Here is a 20,755-nt window from a genome sequence, read left to right on the forward strand (position 1 = left end):
GAGAGTCACATGGGCTGAGAGGGGAAAAAAAAAAACCTTAAAAATTATATTTAAGAAGAACTTTGGAGATTGGCCATACAAATTTATGATTTTAAGTATACCAGAAGTTTATAAGGTTTTTGAAAGAAGCAGAGTCTTCTGAGAAATCTTTAGACTTTAAATCTTTAGGGAAAATGCTTTAAAAATCTTTAGATTTTTTTCAAACTTGCATAAGCAATAAGCAGGATAAAAATTCATACAGGCTGTAAGAAGTGTGTACTCTTGAAGTGACATGGATAAAAATAGCTCAGGAAGAAGCTTGAGGTGAAAGGGTCCCATAAAACAACAGACAAGGGAATTCCTCGAGAGAGAGCAAATCTGAAAAAATAATCAAGGAATAATCACGGAATTTCCTTTTCACAAGAACAGACGGGGGTCCTCAACTATCTTTCATTGCTTCACATCATGGTCACAGAACAGTGAACCTTCTGTGCTCTCAGTTTTCTCCTTTTCCTAATGGAAATGATTATTCTGGATATTCTTGAGTGGCCTCTACCAAGAATCCTTACAGATTATCAGTGGCAACCGGTGTTCTATTAGAGTTCAAGGTCTATCAGGAAATCACCCAAATGAAATCATCACACAAGTAAAGCAGCCAGGGTCAATGCAATCTAATCTCCACACTTATTCTAACAAATTCTAGCACTTCTTAAATTTAAATGAAAACCACTTAGTGTCAAAAAAAGTATGTTAAGCAGCCAAGCTGTTGTTTCTAATTTAAAACCTTGATTATGTTTCTAAAGGTGATGGCTTTATCTGTGAAAATGAAAGTGCATCTAATTATAGATAGAATAAAAGAATATTCATAAATATGTTCAAAAGATTAAAAATCTACCTATCCTCAGCCAATAACTCTAGAATGTGTTACTCAAATACTGGAAATAAAGATCAATTTCCCAATCCTAAAAATATCTCCTTGTATCCAGAATACAAATACAGAAAGATAATTACTTATTTTCTTTTTAAAGGTTTTATGTATATATTTGAGAGAGAGCGAGAGAGCACAAGCAAGGGGGACAGCAGAAGGAGAGGTAGAAGCAGGCTCCCCCCGCAGAGGAGGGATCATCCTCCCCCCAGGACTCTGGGATCATGACCTGAGGCAAAGGCAGATGCTTAAGCAACTGAGCCTCCCAGGTGCCCAAAAGATAATTATTTTAAATGATAAGTTAGCTGTATTTATATCAGATAAAAAGCACTGACTGGAAATGAACAGTTACTATGCCATTGATGGCACATGCGTTAGTTTACTAGGGCTGCCATCACAAAGCTACAGATTGGTACCTTAAACAACAGAAGTTTATTGCGTCAGAGTTCTGGAGGCTGTAGGTCTGAAATCAAGGTGTCAGTAACACCGATTGCTTCTGAGGGCAGTAAGCTAAGGATTTGTTCTAGGCTGCTCTCCTTGGCTTTTGGATGGCTATCTTCTCCCTGTTTTTCTTCGCATTCTCTTCCCTTTATGTGTGTCTGTCTCTGTGTCCAAATTTACCCTTTTTTATAAGGATGCCAGCTGTACTGGATTAGGGCCCACCTCAATGGCTTCTTTAATCCAATTACCTCTATAAAAACCGTATCTTCAAATAAGATCACACATTCAGAGACACTGGAGGCTAGGACTCCAACACATCCTTTTTTGAGGGGCAGGAACACAATTTAAGTTATAACAGCACTAGTCTAAAAAGTTTCTATGTAACAAAAATCCCTGTTTCAATGGATATAATGGTAGTAACTGAATTGAAACAAATCTTCTATGGCTTTATAACCTCCAAACCAACTGGTTTCAATTCCAATTCCCTGAGCCCCTCTACTCCTTAATAATTCAAGAATATACTGAATTCCTTTACTCTTTTTGGGAAATATCTAGTATATGTAAGGGTAAATACAAATCTAAAAAATAAACGAATTTCCCTGATGCCAAAAGAGAAGGAAACTGCCTCCTTTCCGCTTTTTTCCAAGAGCATTTCTTTTAGAAAACTTGCAATTATAAATCCTTTTCACTGTCTCTTTCAGAGGGATGCAAACCTTTTGAAAATCTGAATAATCTCTAGCCAGTTTTGTATCTCAGTGAAGTCTTTCTTAGAAGTCTTGGAACTATCTTTCTGAAGTGTGAACATTAAGCATCCTGTCTGTCTCTTCGGAAGATTACCCTAGGAATCTGGCTGGAAGTTGTAACTTCTTGCTTGTTGCAAATATACAAGAAGTTTTATTTTTCCTTTATACTAAGACAATTAACATGTATGCAAATGATTGTGTTTTCCTAGCTATATAAAAGAATGAGATACCTTTGTATTCGCAATCTCTTTAGTGGATTGCCTGAGATATATATCACAGTATGGTTTAATGTTTATTCAAGTAAAACTTTACTACGTGTGTGAAGAGGATTTCTAGGTTGGTAGAAGACACAATCATATAGACATATATACTCAACACTACTGAAAATATTTTCTACAATTATGACCTTGAAACATCCACTCACTTGGCATAAAACTGAATACACAGAACAGAATATTTATTAGTCACATTCACAATAATTTATAATTATGTGTATAGTACCATTTATTGGAATACTGATTATATGCCAAAACTGGGCTAAATGTTTTGGACAGATCATGTGGTGCAATCTTTGCAATGACCCTATTATTTAGCTATTACCACTATTTCTAGAGAAGAATCCCAAAGCTATCAATGTGTAAATAATTTAGCCAGGTTCCATTCCCAAAAAACAGTCGAGAAATGGACCAATCTGACATCAGAGTTTGTATTCATCACTAGGTAATTCTCCCTCACTTCATCGCAAAGGAAACCATCAGACACCACGCCAGTGCTGATTCCAGCTGGATTTCTGATAACTCGGTTTGCTTGTGGGTGCTGAGCCAATTTAGCCATGCTTGCCACCCTTTCCATTTTGTTAAAGCAGTGTGGCATTGTGGAAATTTCCTGTTCTGAACATTAATGTCTTTAAGATTTTATTTATTCATGAGAGACACACAGAGAGAGGCAGAGATATAGGCAGAGGAAGAAGCAGGCTCCCCACAAGCCCAATGTGGGACTTGATCCCAGCCAGGACCCCAGGATCACGACCTGAGCCAAAGGCAGATGCTCAACTACTGAGCCACCCAGGTGCCCCACTATCTTTAAGAATCTCTTACTGCACTAACCTGATAGATATATAATCTTGGAAAAGCTATTTCACCTGAATTAAACTGTTTCCTCTCCTGAAGGCAATGCCTAACAGCAACTTAACTATGACTACAGAGAAACAGTGGGAAGTCTCCACGAACATAACATATGTGACCAGTCCTAATAATGGTAATCAACAAACCAGAGAGCAGTAACGGCCTTACTCAGCAATATGTCTCCTAGGAATTCAGACAGTGGCATAATAGGTAATCAAAATGAAATAAAAAATGAACTAACCAAACAGCAACAACAACAAATGTAAGGCATTCTTATCTGTACCTCTTATACTGTCATAAACAATGAAGATGGCATAGAGTTAATACATTTTCACATGTAAAAGATTCAATCGTACTGTCTTCTCTTACATGAAATTCTTCTAGTATACTAGTATCAAGTAAATGCTGGATACCAAAACCATTTACCACCACACTCAGTCTAGACATTGAGAGTGGAAATCACACCTTTCTGTCCACATAACATGACTTTGCAATCCTACTTTGTCCTTTCACATTACCCTGATCCTTTCCCAATCCTAATCAAATCCCCATTCCAAAGGCCCTCATTAAATAAGATTTCCCAGACCCAAGAAACCTTAACTTTGCTTTCTCAGCTCTGAAGCATTGCCAAAGCTCTCCTGAGGTGACAGTCTCCCTTATCTAAGTAAGCAATAAACTCAGCTTTGTCTCAGATTATGTTGGTGACATTTGGGAAGCTAACTTTCAACAAAGCCTACAACTTTTCTAGGGCTTTAAGGATTATTTTAAACTGCAAAGCCCTCTGTTAACACAGATTTCTTGACATAGCACTCATGATGTTATCAATATAACTGACATTATAAGTGAGTATATACATTCTTGTTGCATTTAACTCTTTCATAGATCATGCTTTCAATGTATAATAAATGAGAGAACAAGATATCTTCATTATATTCACTTGTGATACAAATGGTTCAAATCCTTCAATTCACATTAAAAACATTGTAAACTAAGATTTTAGCTCCAAAATAAAAATTCAAAACAGCATTTTTATTTTTACTACCTCATGGCATTTCTTCCTATTTATAGGAATTTCAGAGTTACTCTTTCAAGAAAAATAGTTGAATACAACTTCCTTAATATGAAGTCTTACCTTTTCCAGTTTTGAAAGAGCAAGAGAGTAACAGTCTTTGGCTCTGAATTGCATGAATCTCATGTTGGCTGGGTGAGTAAGCTCTGTGATAATACTGAGACTGGAAAACAACCTACATTAAAAAAAAACAACAACAACAACAACAACACCAAAAAAAACATTTGCATTACACTAACAATCCAATATGGTATTTTTTTTATAACAACATATTTATGGGTGAGTGATTCCTAGCCTTGGGCATAAAACTACATGCAATTACAGCAGCAGGCATTGCCACATAAACTGCACAGTGCAAGAAAAATGAAACACTATTTTCCAAAGAATTCTTTAACCAACATTTTAGCACTATAAAAAAAAATAAATTTAGTAATTTGTCTTTTATTAGATATTTCTCTCTACAACTATAAAATTGCATAGAAGAGAAACTCATGAAGCTGATTTAAGAAGTTAGAAGGTGACATTGTAGATGTTAAAATAAAAATTTATAAGATGAATATGCTGATTGACAAAGATTTCATGTGATGAGCTTATTGTCCATAATATGAGTTCTTTGATCTTCTAAGATTCCCTATTCTTATCATATCCAGTTTTAAATGTCAAATCTTGCTACAATGAACTTCTGAAAGAGAAATATTTTAGCTGAAATAACATTTCATTAAAATGAATTGAGGCCAAGGTTCAGTTGATAGTGTTATTCTAAAAGGATCATGAGAGTTTTCACGTGTCCCATAGCTTTGCATTAGCTTTCTTCCTATTCACTTCCTTCTCCCAACACAGACACACACATACACACACACACACACACAATAGTAGTTGTCAGATCATAACTACATTATTGTTATTTTTATTTACTTAAGGCAATATTTGATATCTAAGTTAACAAATAATTATCAGGTGTTTGTTATTAGTTAGCTCTGGTCTCCAGGACATAAAAAGAAGTATAAAGTGAAATTTTTGCCTTTAAATTAGACCCTACTACCTAGGGGAAACTATAAAAATTTATAAATTATAAGGCTGTACATATTTTTCCAGGGGTGATAAATATGGCTGAGACTTCACAGATCACATAGCATTATGACACCAGTGAATGGATAGCTTAGGAGAAGCATCTAGGATAGTGTTGAGATATAAGGCCAGAAAAGTAATTTGTGAGAAAAATGTACTTGCAAACCAATGAAAATATATTTCATCTTTTAGGAAATATTCATTTTCTCTGAGAAATATAGCTTTTTCTTCCATAGATATTTTTACTTTAACTTTGGATACATCTACGATTACTTGGGTGATATAATACTTTTCCACATTATATCAAATAGAAATATATATATAGCTATATATTTGAGGTCTGAGTAAAAGTGAGTGGTAATATGACTGAGTGACCTGATCATTGTACTTAAGTGTCTTAGAGTGAAAATTAGAACTAAAAAAAATGTATACGATGTACCATTTCTGTTCTGTATAAAAGAACCTCTCTATTGTTATTTTAAACTGAGGAAGTGAATGCATTATCTAAGTCTGCCACCTAGTGAAAATCTATAACTGAATAATATTTAAATAATGAAATGTTTTATTGCATTGCCTTTTAGATCTACAAAGTATTAATTACATTCATTTATAAATTTGGTTCTGAAATAGATTTAATTATGTATCCTCAAAATATTAATCTGTAAATCTATATCTGGGCATTAATATGACCTAAGACACATTTTGAATATAAAATACTTTAGAAATAAAATGACATAAAAAGTCTATCTTCTCTAAGTATTAGGATCATAATAAAGCAATATTACAGTTGAAAAATAATGTTTTTTCCTATTTAAAACTTCTCTACAATTTATGTTCTGATTGAGTGATAGAAGTATCATTATGGAGATGTGCAAAATCTCTATGGAAGAGTTCTCTTAATGTATTCAAAAAGTAGTTTTGACAGACATGCCCAGCTATGCTAACCAACACAAAGATGAAAAACACACCACTTTATTTCCTAGACCACTGGGAGAACTTTGAGACTAGCTGGAATTATATATTCAAGCAAAACAAATATAAGATCATACAAATCTGGAAAATGTTTAGAATATTTTAATAAAAATACTGAACTAGTGTGCTACACTATAAATTTTGATCTATTCTGGTGTCTGGGAATGATGTTTCTGCGTAACAGGGGAGCATACACTTATATATAAGTACACACTATATATAATATACCTAACTATATATAGGTACACACACTTAGATACATGTACACTACTTTTAGACTACAATTAACTATCAGGACTAAAATAAATATGAATATGTCTTAATTATTTACAAATACTTTTTAAACATCTTAGGTCTGAGTTAGTAATAAATGAAACTATAATAAATGTCAGATATCTCCTGTATTTAAAATTATCCATGAAAAAAAAGAAAAAAAATAAAATAAAATTATCCATGCAAACCAATCAAAATAATAAAAAATATTTTTGTACTATATAAAGGAATCATTCTCATACTTATATGTATTCATTATCAATGTTTTCAATTATGTTATTTCCCATGTGTATGTATGTGTATGTTATTTCCTCAGTAAGACTATGTATGACTACTTGTGCTAAGCTAAAGGCAATTTCTTTTGCTTATTTTCATTTCTTAGCTTGCCATTTATGCTTTTAGTGTCCTGGGGATGCAAGTCTTCTGAGCAGCTCTCCCCCACTCTTCACATTGTAGCTAAAATAGTATTTTAAAACTTTATCCTTCAGTGGTTTCCTCCCTGTTATTCTTGTAAAGAAAATCAACTTGTTACCAGGCTCTACTAAGCCAATACCTCAGAGCCTTTGGCTATGCTGCCCCCATGTGGAATGCTCTACTCCTTTCTTTGCTGGCTTAGTCTAATCTTTAACTAAAAGATTATCAATTTCTCAGGGAGGTGTTCCTTGATCCACTGAACTAAATCATATATTCTTGTTGCCTGGACCTATATAACATTATACTTTTTTCAGTAGTTGCCACACTTATCATCCTCCAGTTAAATTTTTAAATGACTCCTTTAATACTTTCCCAGCTTAGACTATCAGCAGCAACCCAAGGCGAGGATGCCTTAATCACTACTGATCACTATGTCTGCCTTAGGCACCACTGCAGCCATAGCATCCTGTATGGTCCCCAAACTTACTAGATGCTCAATAATACCACGTGAATAAATCACAACTGCAGGTGTTTGTAGAGGTCCTCCTGACCTACACCGGGTTAATGCAGAAATTTCTCCGTTCCAAACAGATCACAGATCCATGACTTGACTGAATGTTTCCATTGACAGAGCACTGGTTATCTTACCAGTTTGATCAGCTAAATTTTAGGGAAAAAAGCAAAAACAAAAATATCTTCATATTAAAACAAAATCAGCCCAAGGGACTTCTGAACTAAGTCACTCCTAGACTTTTACATTGCAGAGAAAATCAATGTTAAATTAATTAAATAAGGTGACCATTAGACTGAAAAGGTTGTAATATTTTTGCAGGCTACTTAAGCAACCAACCTCTCAGCCTATAAATGTCTCAAAGCTAAAAAATCAAAACCAAAGGATAACCAATCACAGTCAACTAGGCTTTCTCATATAATACAACTGCTTAAGCTGTTGCATATCAAATAATTTCCTTGCTTTGCTCCCACCTCTTCTCTGTAAGTCCCTCCCTCCTGTCTTCCAAGTGTTTCTAAACTGATTTTTGTTCAGATAAACTCTTACCATTTTTAATGTCTTAGTTTATCTTTAAACATTTACAAAATATTTACGTTTGTACCCATTCTCTATTAAACTAATGTTTAATTATCCTGTGTGCTCTCTAGAAAAACCTTTGCTTTTTAATTTCTAGAAAAAGTTTTCTCACTTTTTCTTCTCCTCATACAGAGTTAGGCCATTAGCTTGAATCAGCCCTTTTTTTTCCAATACAGGATAGGCTGAGCCAGTAAGTTGCTTTCAATGTTGCTTTTTTCCCTCCCTACTTAAATGAGAATAATGATAAATGCCATTGACAGACCAAACATTCCCAAAGTAGAGCATTTTGATAGTCAGTCTGACATAGTCAATTTGAAGTGGTTCATTTTGATTCAAGGCATATTTTGTCTTGCTTGTTTAAATTTAGTTTGGATATTAACCCTTGTTCATAAAAAGGTAAAAACAGGCAATATTTTAAAAAATACCAAGTGCTTCTTAGATAAAACTTTAACAAGAGAAACTTAAATTTTAAAGTAAGGACCTGCTTTTCTTTCAATTTGGAGAACTGCACAAACTTCAGGAGTGCTCATCAAATATATGTATGCCAAGTTCTAGACCCTGGATGTGGAAAACCCTGAATCGGTTCTCTGAAAGAAACATGCAGGGGCTTAACCAGCAAATCCACAATTGTCACGCTGGATAAAGACACATTGAAATGTGTAGTCCAGTTTTCAATCAAAATTATGTTTAAGTTATAAATGCATGTGCTCACTTTGGCAGCACATATACTAAGTTATAAATGCAGTTCCAGATGAAAAGGAATTCTCTCCATGCCCCCATATCTCCTCTAACTCTTCCTACACTCCACTCTCACCCCCAAATATACTGCTGGAAAATTAATGAGACTCTCCTACTTTGCTTTTGGTCTTTTGAGACTAACTCTGAAAGGCCCTTGGACAATCTGGAGAGAATAGTTGTCAAGTTAAACTTTATGTCCTAGTAAGCTGGGTGGGTAGGAGTTCCAGTGATTAATTTGAGGGTATCAATAATAATAAATTTAACCTCATTCCAGAATGGCAAAACAGGTCATATCAGTTACATCAGTAACTTGTGAACTAGAGCACTGTTACTTTCATTTCATATTTGAATTCCATCTCATTCTTGTCTTCTGGGCTCTAATACAAGACAGATTGAAGATTTTTCTAACATATTCCTTAGTCCTTTTAAGAGCTGAAAATGTAAAAGTCAAAATGCCCCCACATCAAAACGGAATGTCAAAGTAATCAAGTTAAAATGGCATGGGCCCAAATAGCTACACAGTCATTTCCAAATGCTAAAATAAAATGTAGCATCTCCCCATACAGAGCAACACCATAAGGTAATCTTAATTTCCTTAATACATACAGATGCCAAGAAGATTATAATTTGGTTCTCATTTGAGGAAATTAATGATGTTCATGAAGATACAAGGATTGGCTGAGATATTTTAGAGATAATATTACTGAAATAAATTTCTAGGCCCCAGACACAGCTTTCCCACTGGATTGCCATGTGAGCAAATTAAAACTTAGATAACTTTTGTGTCTCTGTGATAAATTAATTTGCATTTCAGGACCTCAAAATGGAGGCTGCCTCAGTGGACCAGTCCACATCACAAATCTAAACTTAAGTCACGTGTATTTACAGTAAATACCTATTAAGGAATCCTAATATACACCAATATCTATCCTCCAAATCAGCTTTAGCTAGTTCAGCTTTTGGGAAAAACAGGACCTACTAGACTGACCAGGAAATGCCTGGCCTCCTAGCCAATCATTCCTGTTTCCATTTACCTTTTCTAACATCTATAAATCTCACTCTTGCCCAAAATCTCTCTGGAAAAGTGTTTCTCTGCCGGTGAGGCACTGAACTTCTCCAATCCACAGGCTATTTTCCCTTGAATAAAGGATATGAAACTCGTCACTAAATTGTTTTAGTTTTGTCATTTGATTCCAATAAATACGCCACCTGACCAGAAACACAGTATACCCAGTCACCCAATCCCCAAATACCAAGGCAACCCTGGGATCTATACTTATTTATTTCTTTATTCCTTCTTCATTTTCTGTTTTTCTTTTTCTTGTTCCTTTTTCTTTTTCCTGTAAGAGTTTCCTGCCTCCCACCCTCCCTGGGCCCTTAGGAATGGAGACTGCCTGCTTCATGAAGTGTTATATAAAGTTTAATCGTATCACCTAAATGGTCTTCCTTAATCATTTTTAACACTATTCATTCTTGTATATTCAATGTTCCCTTAGAGATGGAGCCTTACACCTTAAACATAAATAGCCTGGTATCTAGTCACTGTGACTAGATTTCTGGTTGTGTATTGCTCACTTATGAAGATAACTGGATTCTATCCCTGGGATCTGTCACTTGTCTCTAAAGAATTTCATACTAGGTAGTGGGCAGCGAACCTGAAAGAACACTGAGAGGGAGGAAGGGAGAATGGGAAAGAGAGTTGAGATCGGTATTAGTTCATAGTAAATAATCAGTAATTATCTGCTTAAGGTTTCAGCACAGGAGTGATTATAATGATTGATCTTGGAATTTAATCTGGTAAGATGGAAGAAAAGCTCTCGAGTAACTAAGTAAGACAAGTGAAAAAGTAGTAGAATGAATAGATAGTAAGTTCCAGTGAAGACAAGATTGCTGAGAATTGGGGGTATTAGAAGAAATGAGGTAGAAAATTAGTAGTACTCAGAGACCTGAATGAAGTGAGAAGATGGAGGGTAAAATTATTGGTACTTCAAGGTAAAGGCTAAGATCATGAGCACAGGTGGCTAAGGTAAGATATTGAAAGGACTGTCTATGTAGAATTGTTGAAATTATCAAGAATGATTGTAAAAACAGGGTTGTCAAGAGTCACAGTGAATCAGGAACCAAAATCTTCAAGGAATGTGAGAAAGTGACCTTGAGGTCACTCTTGAGAGTGGTAACTGACTGCACCTATAAAATGATACTACAAAATCTGCATAATTTTGGTCATTTGTCTATATAAATAACATTGTATACAACATGGGGATCTACCAGCATCTTCACTTTTGTGCTTTATTACATAAGACTAGCCTCATTTAGCATGCATTGACCAGCAGCTTAAGGACCAATCCATTAAAAAGTTCCATAGAATTGTTTTTTCCTAAAAAATATTGTTATGTACTTAGTGAAATAATGATAATGCCACCACACATGTATCTGCTCTTAGTTATTCTGGTCAGTTAGTTTTAAAAGATTAGCACCTTTGGATCTTTCAGTAAGATGAGAATTTATTATTATTTATCTACCATTATCTTGAAATTAAAATTACTCATTCATAGAATATATAATAAAAGTCAAATCGATTGAAACTTTACCATAATAGAAACAAACTCATGATAAGTTAAAAATTAAAATGGTATGTTTAATCAAAAAGACCCAGGATCCTCTCCTGTTGAAAATGTAACTAGCTTTTGCCATGCATGGAATAAAAAGGTATGATTTCACTTTGTTCACTGGCTATAAATCTCATCCCTCTGAATTAATTTTCTACTTGTAATTTCTTTTTTCATTCTCTGGAGAAAAAAAATACTTACATGTCTGTCATATTTTAAACATGTGCTATGCTGCCTTTAAATGTACCGCTTCATATAGCTCAATAACTAGTTAGCTATATTCTAAATGAACTTTCACATTACAATAACTTCAGAGGGCACATTTGTTCTCCTTCTGAAATAAGAGGTTCTTATGTAAGTTGAGAGTCAATATTCAGAATATTCAGGATGCTGTGACAGATTCTTCATCTGCCTAATTTCAGGTCCTGACATTAACGCTGCAAGAAGGATAATTATTTTCTACATGCATTTTATAGATGAGGGAAACTGAATTTCTATGAAGTTAAGAAATATACTTAAAGTCACATAGTATCTACTGAAACCTCCAGGATAGAGGCATCAGATAAGTTTGATGCTATATTGTTCCAAAGTCTGTGATAAGGTTATGACTTGGCTCTTAACATGGGTAAATTACCTGTTTACAGACTTAAAATATTTCATTCTTAGTCATCTAGATTGTAAATGCATACTTTTGGCCACTCTCAGATACAAAACCAAAATTAGAATATGCATGGTCTATCATAAATCTTGACTACAACTGCAAAGGATTCAGAATTGGTTATTGTTAAACCATAGAAGAAAGCAGATTTATTATTCTGCTTATTATTTATTTTTAAAAGAATGATGACCCTGAGTTAAAAAATTAAACATATGGTGCCAGTCATACACTAGATGCTAAATAAGCACTTGTTTTTGGATCAAATGAAAGAACATAGCTTCAGTGTAATTATCTCATGTTCATTCCTTATGAACAGAATCAGAGTCAAATATTTCACAGATATTTAGCAATGAGTAAGCCACAGGACTGAGTTATTGAGACATTTACCTGAAAAGGGTCTGCACGTTTACAATCGTTTTGGCATCTGCCATGTAGTCTTCCTCTGCACTCATGGTACTTTCTTTGTCCACAACCACCATGTTGGCAGCAAAAGTCACTCCACACCTGAGTAAATCATCTAGGCTTTGATAAAAATCAACAGAGAAAAAATGGACTTTCAATAAATCACAATACAGGGATCAGTGCTTGCTTACCCACTGCATTTGTATAGGTTTTCACACAGTTAACCCTGTTAGATGTTAATAGGAATTATAATACAATATTCTCTGCTGATATGAAATAACTTGCATTTTTGAGCTACTTATGTTTCATCAGATCTCAAACGTTTCAAAGCATTATGCGTTAAGAATTTTTACTTAATAGTATTTATAAATTATGTAACTAAAACATGAAAAATACCCATTTTGCAATCAAATAGAAATAAAGCATGTTAGAACTGTCTTTTTATGGTTGGCACAGTATTTCAAAGACATGATATTTATATTTTTTAATCCCTAGGGTACTTCTGGTAAGAGTAGAAATGAATACTTATATTAATTTAGATGGTCTAACCCAACAAGGATATATTAAATTGTGAAATGTTTGTTTTTAAATGTATATTATTTCTTTGTGTACTATGTTTTAAAGATTGATTCTACGCGGTCATGAGCATGGAAAATATGTAAATATCAGTTGTAATCAGACTTAACCATTCAGCCAAACTAAAGTTTTTGAGCTAGTGATTTAATAACTTGATTTCTTTGATTGTGTGAAATAACTGCTAAACCAGGATACAAGTTCCTATGAATTATAAAAATCAGTCTCCTCCCCTCTCACTGACTAACACTAGCATTCTCTCACTGAATTAAGAGATAATATTGCCATTAAGGTTTTAAACAAAGAAACCACTATCTCCCTGCCTCTGCCTCATACAAACTAGAAAAATCAGACTGAATTAGATAAAGAAAATTAAACTTGAAGGAGTATAAAACTGTTCTAGGTACAAAGACTGAAGACAGAGAAGAATCGGGCTGATTGATGTCTACATCTTCTGATTTAAAATATGAAGTGGAGAACATAAAGGACAGTAGAGTTCCTTTTAGATTACTTAAATGGAAGGGTCAGTTCCCTGAGGATCTTTGCTGAGCATGTGATTGGCTGAACTAGCCAATAGAGGGAAATATTTCCCTCTTATGGTAAGGTAGGAGGCAGGATTTCTTGTTCTGTTCCAAGGTGAGAGAGTATTACCAAAGCTCTGGGTCTACAATCCCTAGGAGTAGACCAGAAAAAACTATTTTGCCTGAATCAGGAACAATGTTCTGCGGAAGAGATTTTATGGCTAAAACTGTGGAAACAGAATATTATTCCAAATAAATTTCCTATGGTGAGAAGAGCCAGGTCCATAATTTCCAATCGATATGATGATCAAGTTTAATCCCTAGAAATACTTTATTTGGATGTTCCTTTAACTCAAATTCCTAACTGTTTGTATATCTATTAAAATACTTTAAAAAAAACGAAATAAATAGAAAAGTAATGTGATATGGTTTCCTTATGGGCTACAAAAATGATGCCCAAGTCATATGCCTTCAACCTACCATACTATGATTTTAAAATCACTTCTATTTCAGCTCTTACAATCTTTTCCCTCTAATAAAACATAATCTCTCCATTATAATTATCTATATAAGAAAAGGGAAAGATAAAGTGACAGAAGGTAAGCTTGGCTGTTAAAGGATATACGGACATAAGTTATGATGGGAAAAATGAATATTTTGTCAATAATAAATCAATGAAATTGAAACTTGACAAAGAATTTCACTATGTGTACCTGTGCTAAATAGCTTATAGCTACATATATCTATACGTATCAATTAATTCCATACTCAAAATATTGGCTGTTGTAGTTGACATATAACCTTGGCAAGTGAGCTTAGTAATCATGCTTAAATATGAGTTTAAATCTATAGAAAATACATAAAATTGCAATGGCATTTCAGAACAATGTGGAAACATTTTGTTCTTCAGGTTTTAACTTTAAATTATTTATTTTTATATCCATTTAATATTACATTTTATTCTTTTTTCCTTTTTTATCCAGTTACCAATTTATTCTTATATCGCCACGTCTAAAATCTCTCCATACTATCCTTTCTGTGAAGCTATGGTTAATTTTTTATCAGCACGGTTGCTTTACACAGTTTGGCCACCAGATGGCTGCCTAAGGAAAAAAGTCAATATTCGGGGAAAAAAGTTACAGATAATCTAAATGGCAACAACTTCCTTTTTACCGTTTTCTAAGCCTTCTTTTTTGAGGAGACGTGAATATATGAATATATGGGACTGTTTGTAAATGTTTTAATTCAAAGGTGTTTTTGGTTTTCTAAGAAAAATTTCAATCATTAGCAAAAAAGAGTAACAATACAGTGAACCTCCATATTCCAATCACCCAACCAAGCTTCAATAATGATCAACCTGTAGCCAATCTTGTTTCATCTCTAATCATAGGCATTTGATCCTCTCGGTTTATACTCATCATAAACCTTTTATAAAGAAAGAATTCATTTCATAGTTTACATGAGTAAAGAAAGATGGGAGATTTATTTACTTTTTTAAGTATCCTGTTTTTCTAATGAATTTCAATAGAATACTATCAAAGTAATATTATTAGAGATAAAGTGTCAGTTGATTTCACGTTAAATAGTAACTATAGTACATCTAACTACATCTTAGTTAGTTGGTTAGTATTAAGGTGACTGATGATGCAAATTATATTAATGTAGAATAGAAGTTAAATAAATGTCAGTTTGCTTTTTAATGCATCCACAGCCAATAAGCACTTCCAAAGATACAACACTTTGTTTTTTCATCTATAGGACAAAACATAAGCATGAAAGTTCTTAATTGATAACTTTCGCATTTTGTTTTGAAGACTCTGGCTGACATTTTTTTTTTTTAAATAAAAAGCTAACACATTTTTATAAGCATATTAGTCTTATGATCTTTAGTTTTATATTTTTATAATATCAAGTTCATCCATATAAAAGAATTTGCATTTTAATCCTAACACATTGCACACATTTGACTTTTTAATTAACATATTTTTAGAAATTATAGACTGATAAATGTTGCTAGAATAAAGTAAGCTCTTAAGGAAATGCTCCAGTTTATAAATCTGGCTTAAAAGGAGCATCTCTAAATTATTTTGATGGTTTCCAGAAGTTACGACAATGATATCAATGCATCATAACACTGAACCCTTAGATTTTCTCTACCCCTAGGCCCATAGTAATAACATTGCTAGAGACAACACAAAACTGAAATAGCTTTAGAAACTAAACAAAAGTGATGAAATTCACATGCAGCAAGATTTGTTTTAATTCAACAACAGATTACTGCTTAAGAAGTTTGAATACAAGATGTATAACACGAGAACATAAGCTCTGCATGCAAAATACACCATATTTGCAATACTGAAATGGCAAATTACACTCATCATGCAACACGGGGGCACAGCACATGACAAACCACAGGACACCACACTAGTTAGTGTGCCAAAGATTTTGTCACCTACTTGTCAATAGAGCCCACCATGTAGTAAACCATTGGAAACCAACAGATTGCATCCAGAAAATGCATATCTGGCCTAAGTAGCAGATGGGTTACAAAATGAAACACAATGTCACAACAGTGGCAGCTCTTCTAGGGAAAGGAAGTAAGTTGACTTAGTTTGCATTTCCAAAACTAAACACTGTTGACAAGATTAATTTTAAGTGCCTTTTATCTTAACATTAATTAGTAAATGTCATTTGTACTTGTTAGGAATATACAATACACTCAGAATTATAAAAACTTGTATTTCTGCTTTCTAAATCAGAAACATTATGGCATTATTCTACAAAACTACTGAATCAATCGATACTCTTAATTATAACTAAAAAGTCTTACAATGAGTTTAAAAATTATTCATGCAGAGGAGGGATAAAATGAGAAATTAGTGATTTTTTTCTTAGATAGCCCAAAGCATAGAGAACTAAATTAGCATGTTTATTAAGAGCACTTTTCTCTAAGGAATATCCACAATTACAACATGACCCTTAATATATCAGTATATCAATCAATAAACATAGTATATGCACCCATGTAACAAATCTATTAAAGAAAATTAAAATTAAAGTAATTCACTTTTTAAAAATTGACTTACTCCACATATGTTGTTGAGCAAATATTTATTGAAATCTTTACTTATATGCATATTTGAGGAAACCATCATAAACTTGCATGCTTCCTTAAAAATCACTTAATCTACTGTATTCGTTTTATAAAGTTATTCATTCTTTAATGTATCTATTCATTCAGCATATATATATATATATACAAAACATTTAATATAACAGACATTTCAATATAGTAAGGCATATTGTGTTAACCTTGTACTATAAGAAATACAATTTTTGGAACACATGTACAAGAGCACACAATTACAGTATGTGTTTTAATCAGAAAATATAAACAATAGGTTGAAGTCAGAAGGCAGAATTAGGGATCATTTCACAGAGGTTATATTTAATCTGGATGTTTGCCAGTAAAAGAGAAAGTGACGGAAATTCTAGGGAAAGGGAAGTGTAGAACCTAAAATACCCCAGCTAGATGAAGTCTTTTCCTCCCTGATTTATTTCCTTTCTGTTTATCATCCTCTTATCCCTTTACACTCTAAAGAAAAAGAAATCGGGATCCCTGGGTGGCGCAGCGGTTTGGCGCCTGCCTTTGGCCCAGGGCGCGATCCTGGAGACCCGGGATCGAATCCCACGTCAGGCTCCCGGTGCATGGAGCCTGCTTCTCTCCCTCTGCCTATGTCTCTGCCTCTCTTTCTCTCTGTGACTATAATAAATAAATTTAAAAAAAAATTAAAAAAAAATAAAGAAAAAGAAATCACAATACAGTGAAATGAAAAAAGATGATCTTCCAAAGACTACCACTATTGTAATGTTGATCAATTCCTCCCATCATTAAATTTCATTGTTAGGCATTTTAAGAGGCCATGTATTATTACATATTATAGAGGTACTACAATTCATTTTAAAAGTCCTCAATTATTCAATTTATAATTATTTTCACTTTTATGCTACTGAAGTTATTTCCAATATCTAGCTGTTATAAATAATACTGGTATGAACATCTTTGAATGACATTTTCCATTAGTTTTTTAACCATTTACTCCAAAACATTCATAGAAGGGATATTAGTGGATCATAGAACATAGATATTTTTGAAGCTATGACATATCTTCTCTTCAACAAATAGTAGCAGTCCCAGTAGCAATCTTTTTATAGTGCCTTCTAGTTCTCTGAGCACTGCTCTGCTTCTTAAAATTAGAAGTGTCATTCTCACTGCTGATTCAAACCCACATGTCTCTTTCTTACCCTACCTCATGACTATAGAAGCACATGTGAGGATACAAGTGCCACAAGACTGGGGCAGTACTGAGATTTTGCAGCAATTTGAAATATCATTTTGCCTGTATCTTTTTTTGGTTGTTATTTTGTTTCATCTCCTTTTACTCTCATATAGTTTTAGTCAGATAAAGTGCATATAGTTCAATACCTTAGGTGGCAGAGATGGGTCCATAATCCTTCATTATCAATTGCAGATATATGTACCCTGGCTGGAAAAACCACACTTTTAATCTGACTCATTCTTTTAAATTCAGATGATTTCAAGTTCTTTATGCTATCTTCCCCATTTAAAGCCTAGTAGAGCAGGATGAAATGTTATTGAATAATTGAACTTAATAAAGATATTGAAAATCTGTATAATAAATAGTACTGGGGTCACTGAGGACAAAATTAAGTCCTTACTTTAAGCCAACCTTTCTGTTAGAATTAAAAAATTGAAAATATGGCATTTGTATTTTGTTGCTTTATCCAGTATGAATCACTAAAGTTACTTAATTTAAATTATTGCCTTCCTTTAGGAAATTCATGAATTTTAGCCCTACACAATTCTGCCACAAATGTGTATTTACGATGTTCTACAAAGCAATCTTCTACATACTCAGAAATTAATCCAGCATTTGTATTGTGGTAGCATGGTTCATCCTTACATGAATTTAACTGTATTACAAGGTAAATCAAGCCCTTGAAACTGGTAAATATACACTCTTGATGAAGCATATCTAACATAAAGAGTCTAATATGCCATACTTTTTTGCAAATGTAACTTGTATAGAAAATAAATTTATCTACTACTTCTATGAATAAAGATAGTTCACAATGAAACTTGAGATATCAAGAATACAGCAATTGTACAATTACATGTATTATGTTAACTCATTTAAATAAATTGGCAACAGTGTTCATGTCACTAAACTGCTTAGTAATTAATGAGTAACATAAATGATATCAGAGGCTCTTAATAGACTAATCTTTCTAATATTAAAAGTTAATTGGAAAGCATAACCTTTACATAGAAAACATGAAGCAAAAACATAAAACGTTAATAAAAATAGGAAATGTCCCTTTCTTATGTTATACTCCCAAATAAAGTACAGATGAAGAATGGAATGTAGAAAAATAAAACCATTAATGCGATAGAATAAAGTGTATGTACTTTTTAATCCGAAAGCTAAATAGAGAAGGCTTATCTATGTTAGAAATTACATTATGGAGGGATGCCTGGGTGGTTCAGCTGTTGAGTGTCTGCCTTCTGCTCAGGGAGTGATCCTGGAGTCCCAGGATTGAGTCCCACATCGGGCTCCCTGCATGGAGCCTGCTTCTCCCTCTGCCTATGTCTCTGCCTCTGTGTGTGTGTGTGTGTGTGTGTGTGTGTGTGTGTCTCATGAATAATAAATAAAATCTTAAAAAAAAAAAGAAATTACATTATGGAAAAGTAGTAAAAATAATTGCAGATTTAACAGTAAACCTCATCACAAAAATTTTAACATATAAGAAACAAACGTTGAAAAATATGCTTATACAAAATTTACAGATCATACTTGCTTAACATGTAAAAAAGTATTTTAAATCAATAAAAGATAAACCTAACAGGAAAATAGTCTAGCACAAAATAAATATGCGTAGATCGAAACAAAATATGCTGAATCCAACTAGTTAATAAAATAAATTAAAGTTTAACAAGCACAAAAATTGATGATAGCAAACAGAAAAAAATTGAACACATCATTAATCACCCTCCTAACTGTGATTGTATTAAGAAAGATGACTGCTGGGCAGCCCTGGTGGCAGAGTGGTTTAGCGCCACCTGCAGCCCAGAGTGTGATCCTGGAGACCCGGGATCAAGTCCCACGTCAGGCTTCCTGCGTGGAGCCTGCTTCTCCCTTTGCCTGTGTCTCTGCCTCTTTCTCTCTGTCTCTCATGAATAAATAAATAAAATCTCAAAAAAAAAAGATGACTGTTTATGAGTCTAAAACATCATATTCTTACAAAAGCCTTCATTATAAAAATTACCCTTATATTCAAATGTAATTAGCTAGTGTTTGCTAGGAAGTGAAAAGGTTTGTGGATTTGCATGGATTTGCAAAGTTGAAGATCATTATTTCCCACTGAACTAATAACTATAATGAACTTAATTTCTGATTTTCAAATTCAAAAATTGAATGTAGTGAAAGTTTATTTTATTAGCATTTCATAATTCTATACTTAAGTATACTTAAGTACTTTATTTCTTTCTGGAAAATATATAAGCAGTTTCATTTCAACTGCCTAAAATAAATCTCCCTTTTTTGTTAACTGGATTTTCACCCAAATCCACTCATCAGTTTGAAAAATGACAATGTCACTTTTTTTGATTGGTAGAAGAGGGGAAACTGACATTTCCTGACTGCCTTTTCTAAGTGAGATATTTCACTAGTGCTTCATATACACTGTCTTATAGAGTTTCAACATTACCTATTAAGATAAATGTTCTATTCATTTTACAAATGAGAAAATTGAGGCTTAGAGAAACTTAATAACATGCAAAAGGCTTTTTACCAAGAAGGTAAGTTAGCTTAGACCCTATCTCAGATCTATATGAGTCCAAAGTTTAAATGTCTTTAATAAGGACTCTGATGTATCAATTTATCATCGCTTTTGAAATAAGCCAAAGTTTACCGGACACTATATATGAAAAGAAGATTGATGTAATAAAAAGGTTTGTGTAAATAAGATGTAAAAATTAGGAACATAAGCCTGGATTCTTGTACTTCAACTTTATGTAGTTTTGAGTAACATATTCCAAAGCTTTTGACTTTTTTTCCCGTCTTTAATATGAAATGAT

The 20,755-nt window shown here is 33.4% G+C and overlaps 1 protein-coding gene across 14 annotated transcripts in view; it reads right to left on the bottom strand.

The window, feature by feature from the left end:
• Window positions 1–20,755, bottom strand: part of KCNT2 (potassium sodium-activated channel subfamily T member 2) — a 409,501-nt gene that overhangs the window by 72,019 nt on the left and 316,727 nt on the right. For 11 of the 14 annotated variants that reach the window (XR_005990686.1, XR_005990687.1, XM_041774257.1 and 8 more), the window contains 3 exons: window positions 16,053–16,124; window positions 12,488–12,622; window positions 4,345–4,456 (listed from right to left, as the gene is read on the bottom strand). Coding sequence is in view for 12 of the 14 variants with exons in the window: in XM_041774257.1 (XP_041630191.1) it covers window positions 4,345–4,456; window positions 12,488–12,622; window positions 16,053–16,124 (319 nt within the window). In the remaining 2 variants the exon portion in view is untranslated. The remainder of the gene's footprint in view (window positions 1–4,344; window positions 4,457–12,487; window positions 12,623–16,052; window positions 16,125–20,755) is intronic. The other 3 variants (XM_041774260.1, XM_041774259.1, XM_041774253.1) reach the window with 1 other exon arrangement.

This window comes from Vulpes lagopus, chromosome 11, assembly GCF_018345385.1.
Source record: "Vulpes lagopus strain Blue_001 chromosome 11, ASM1834538v1, whole genome shotgun sequence".
In the NCBI taxonomy this organism is placed as follows: Eukaryota; Metazoa; Chordata; class Mammalia; order Carnivora; family Canidae; genus Vulpes; species Vulpes lagopus.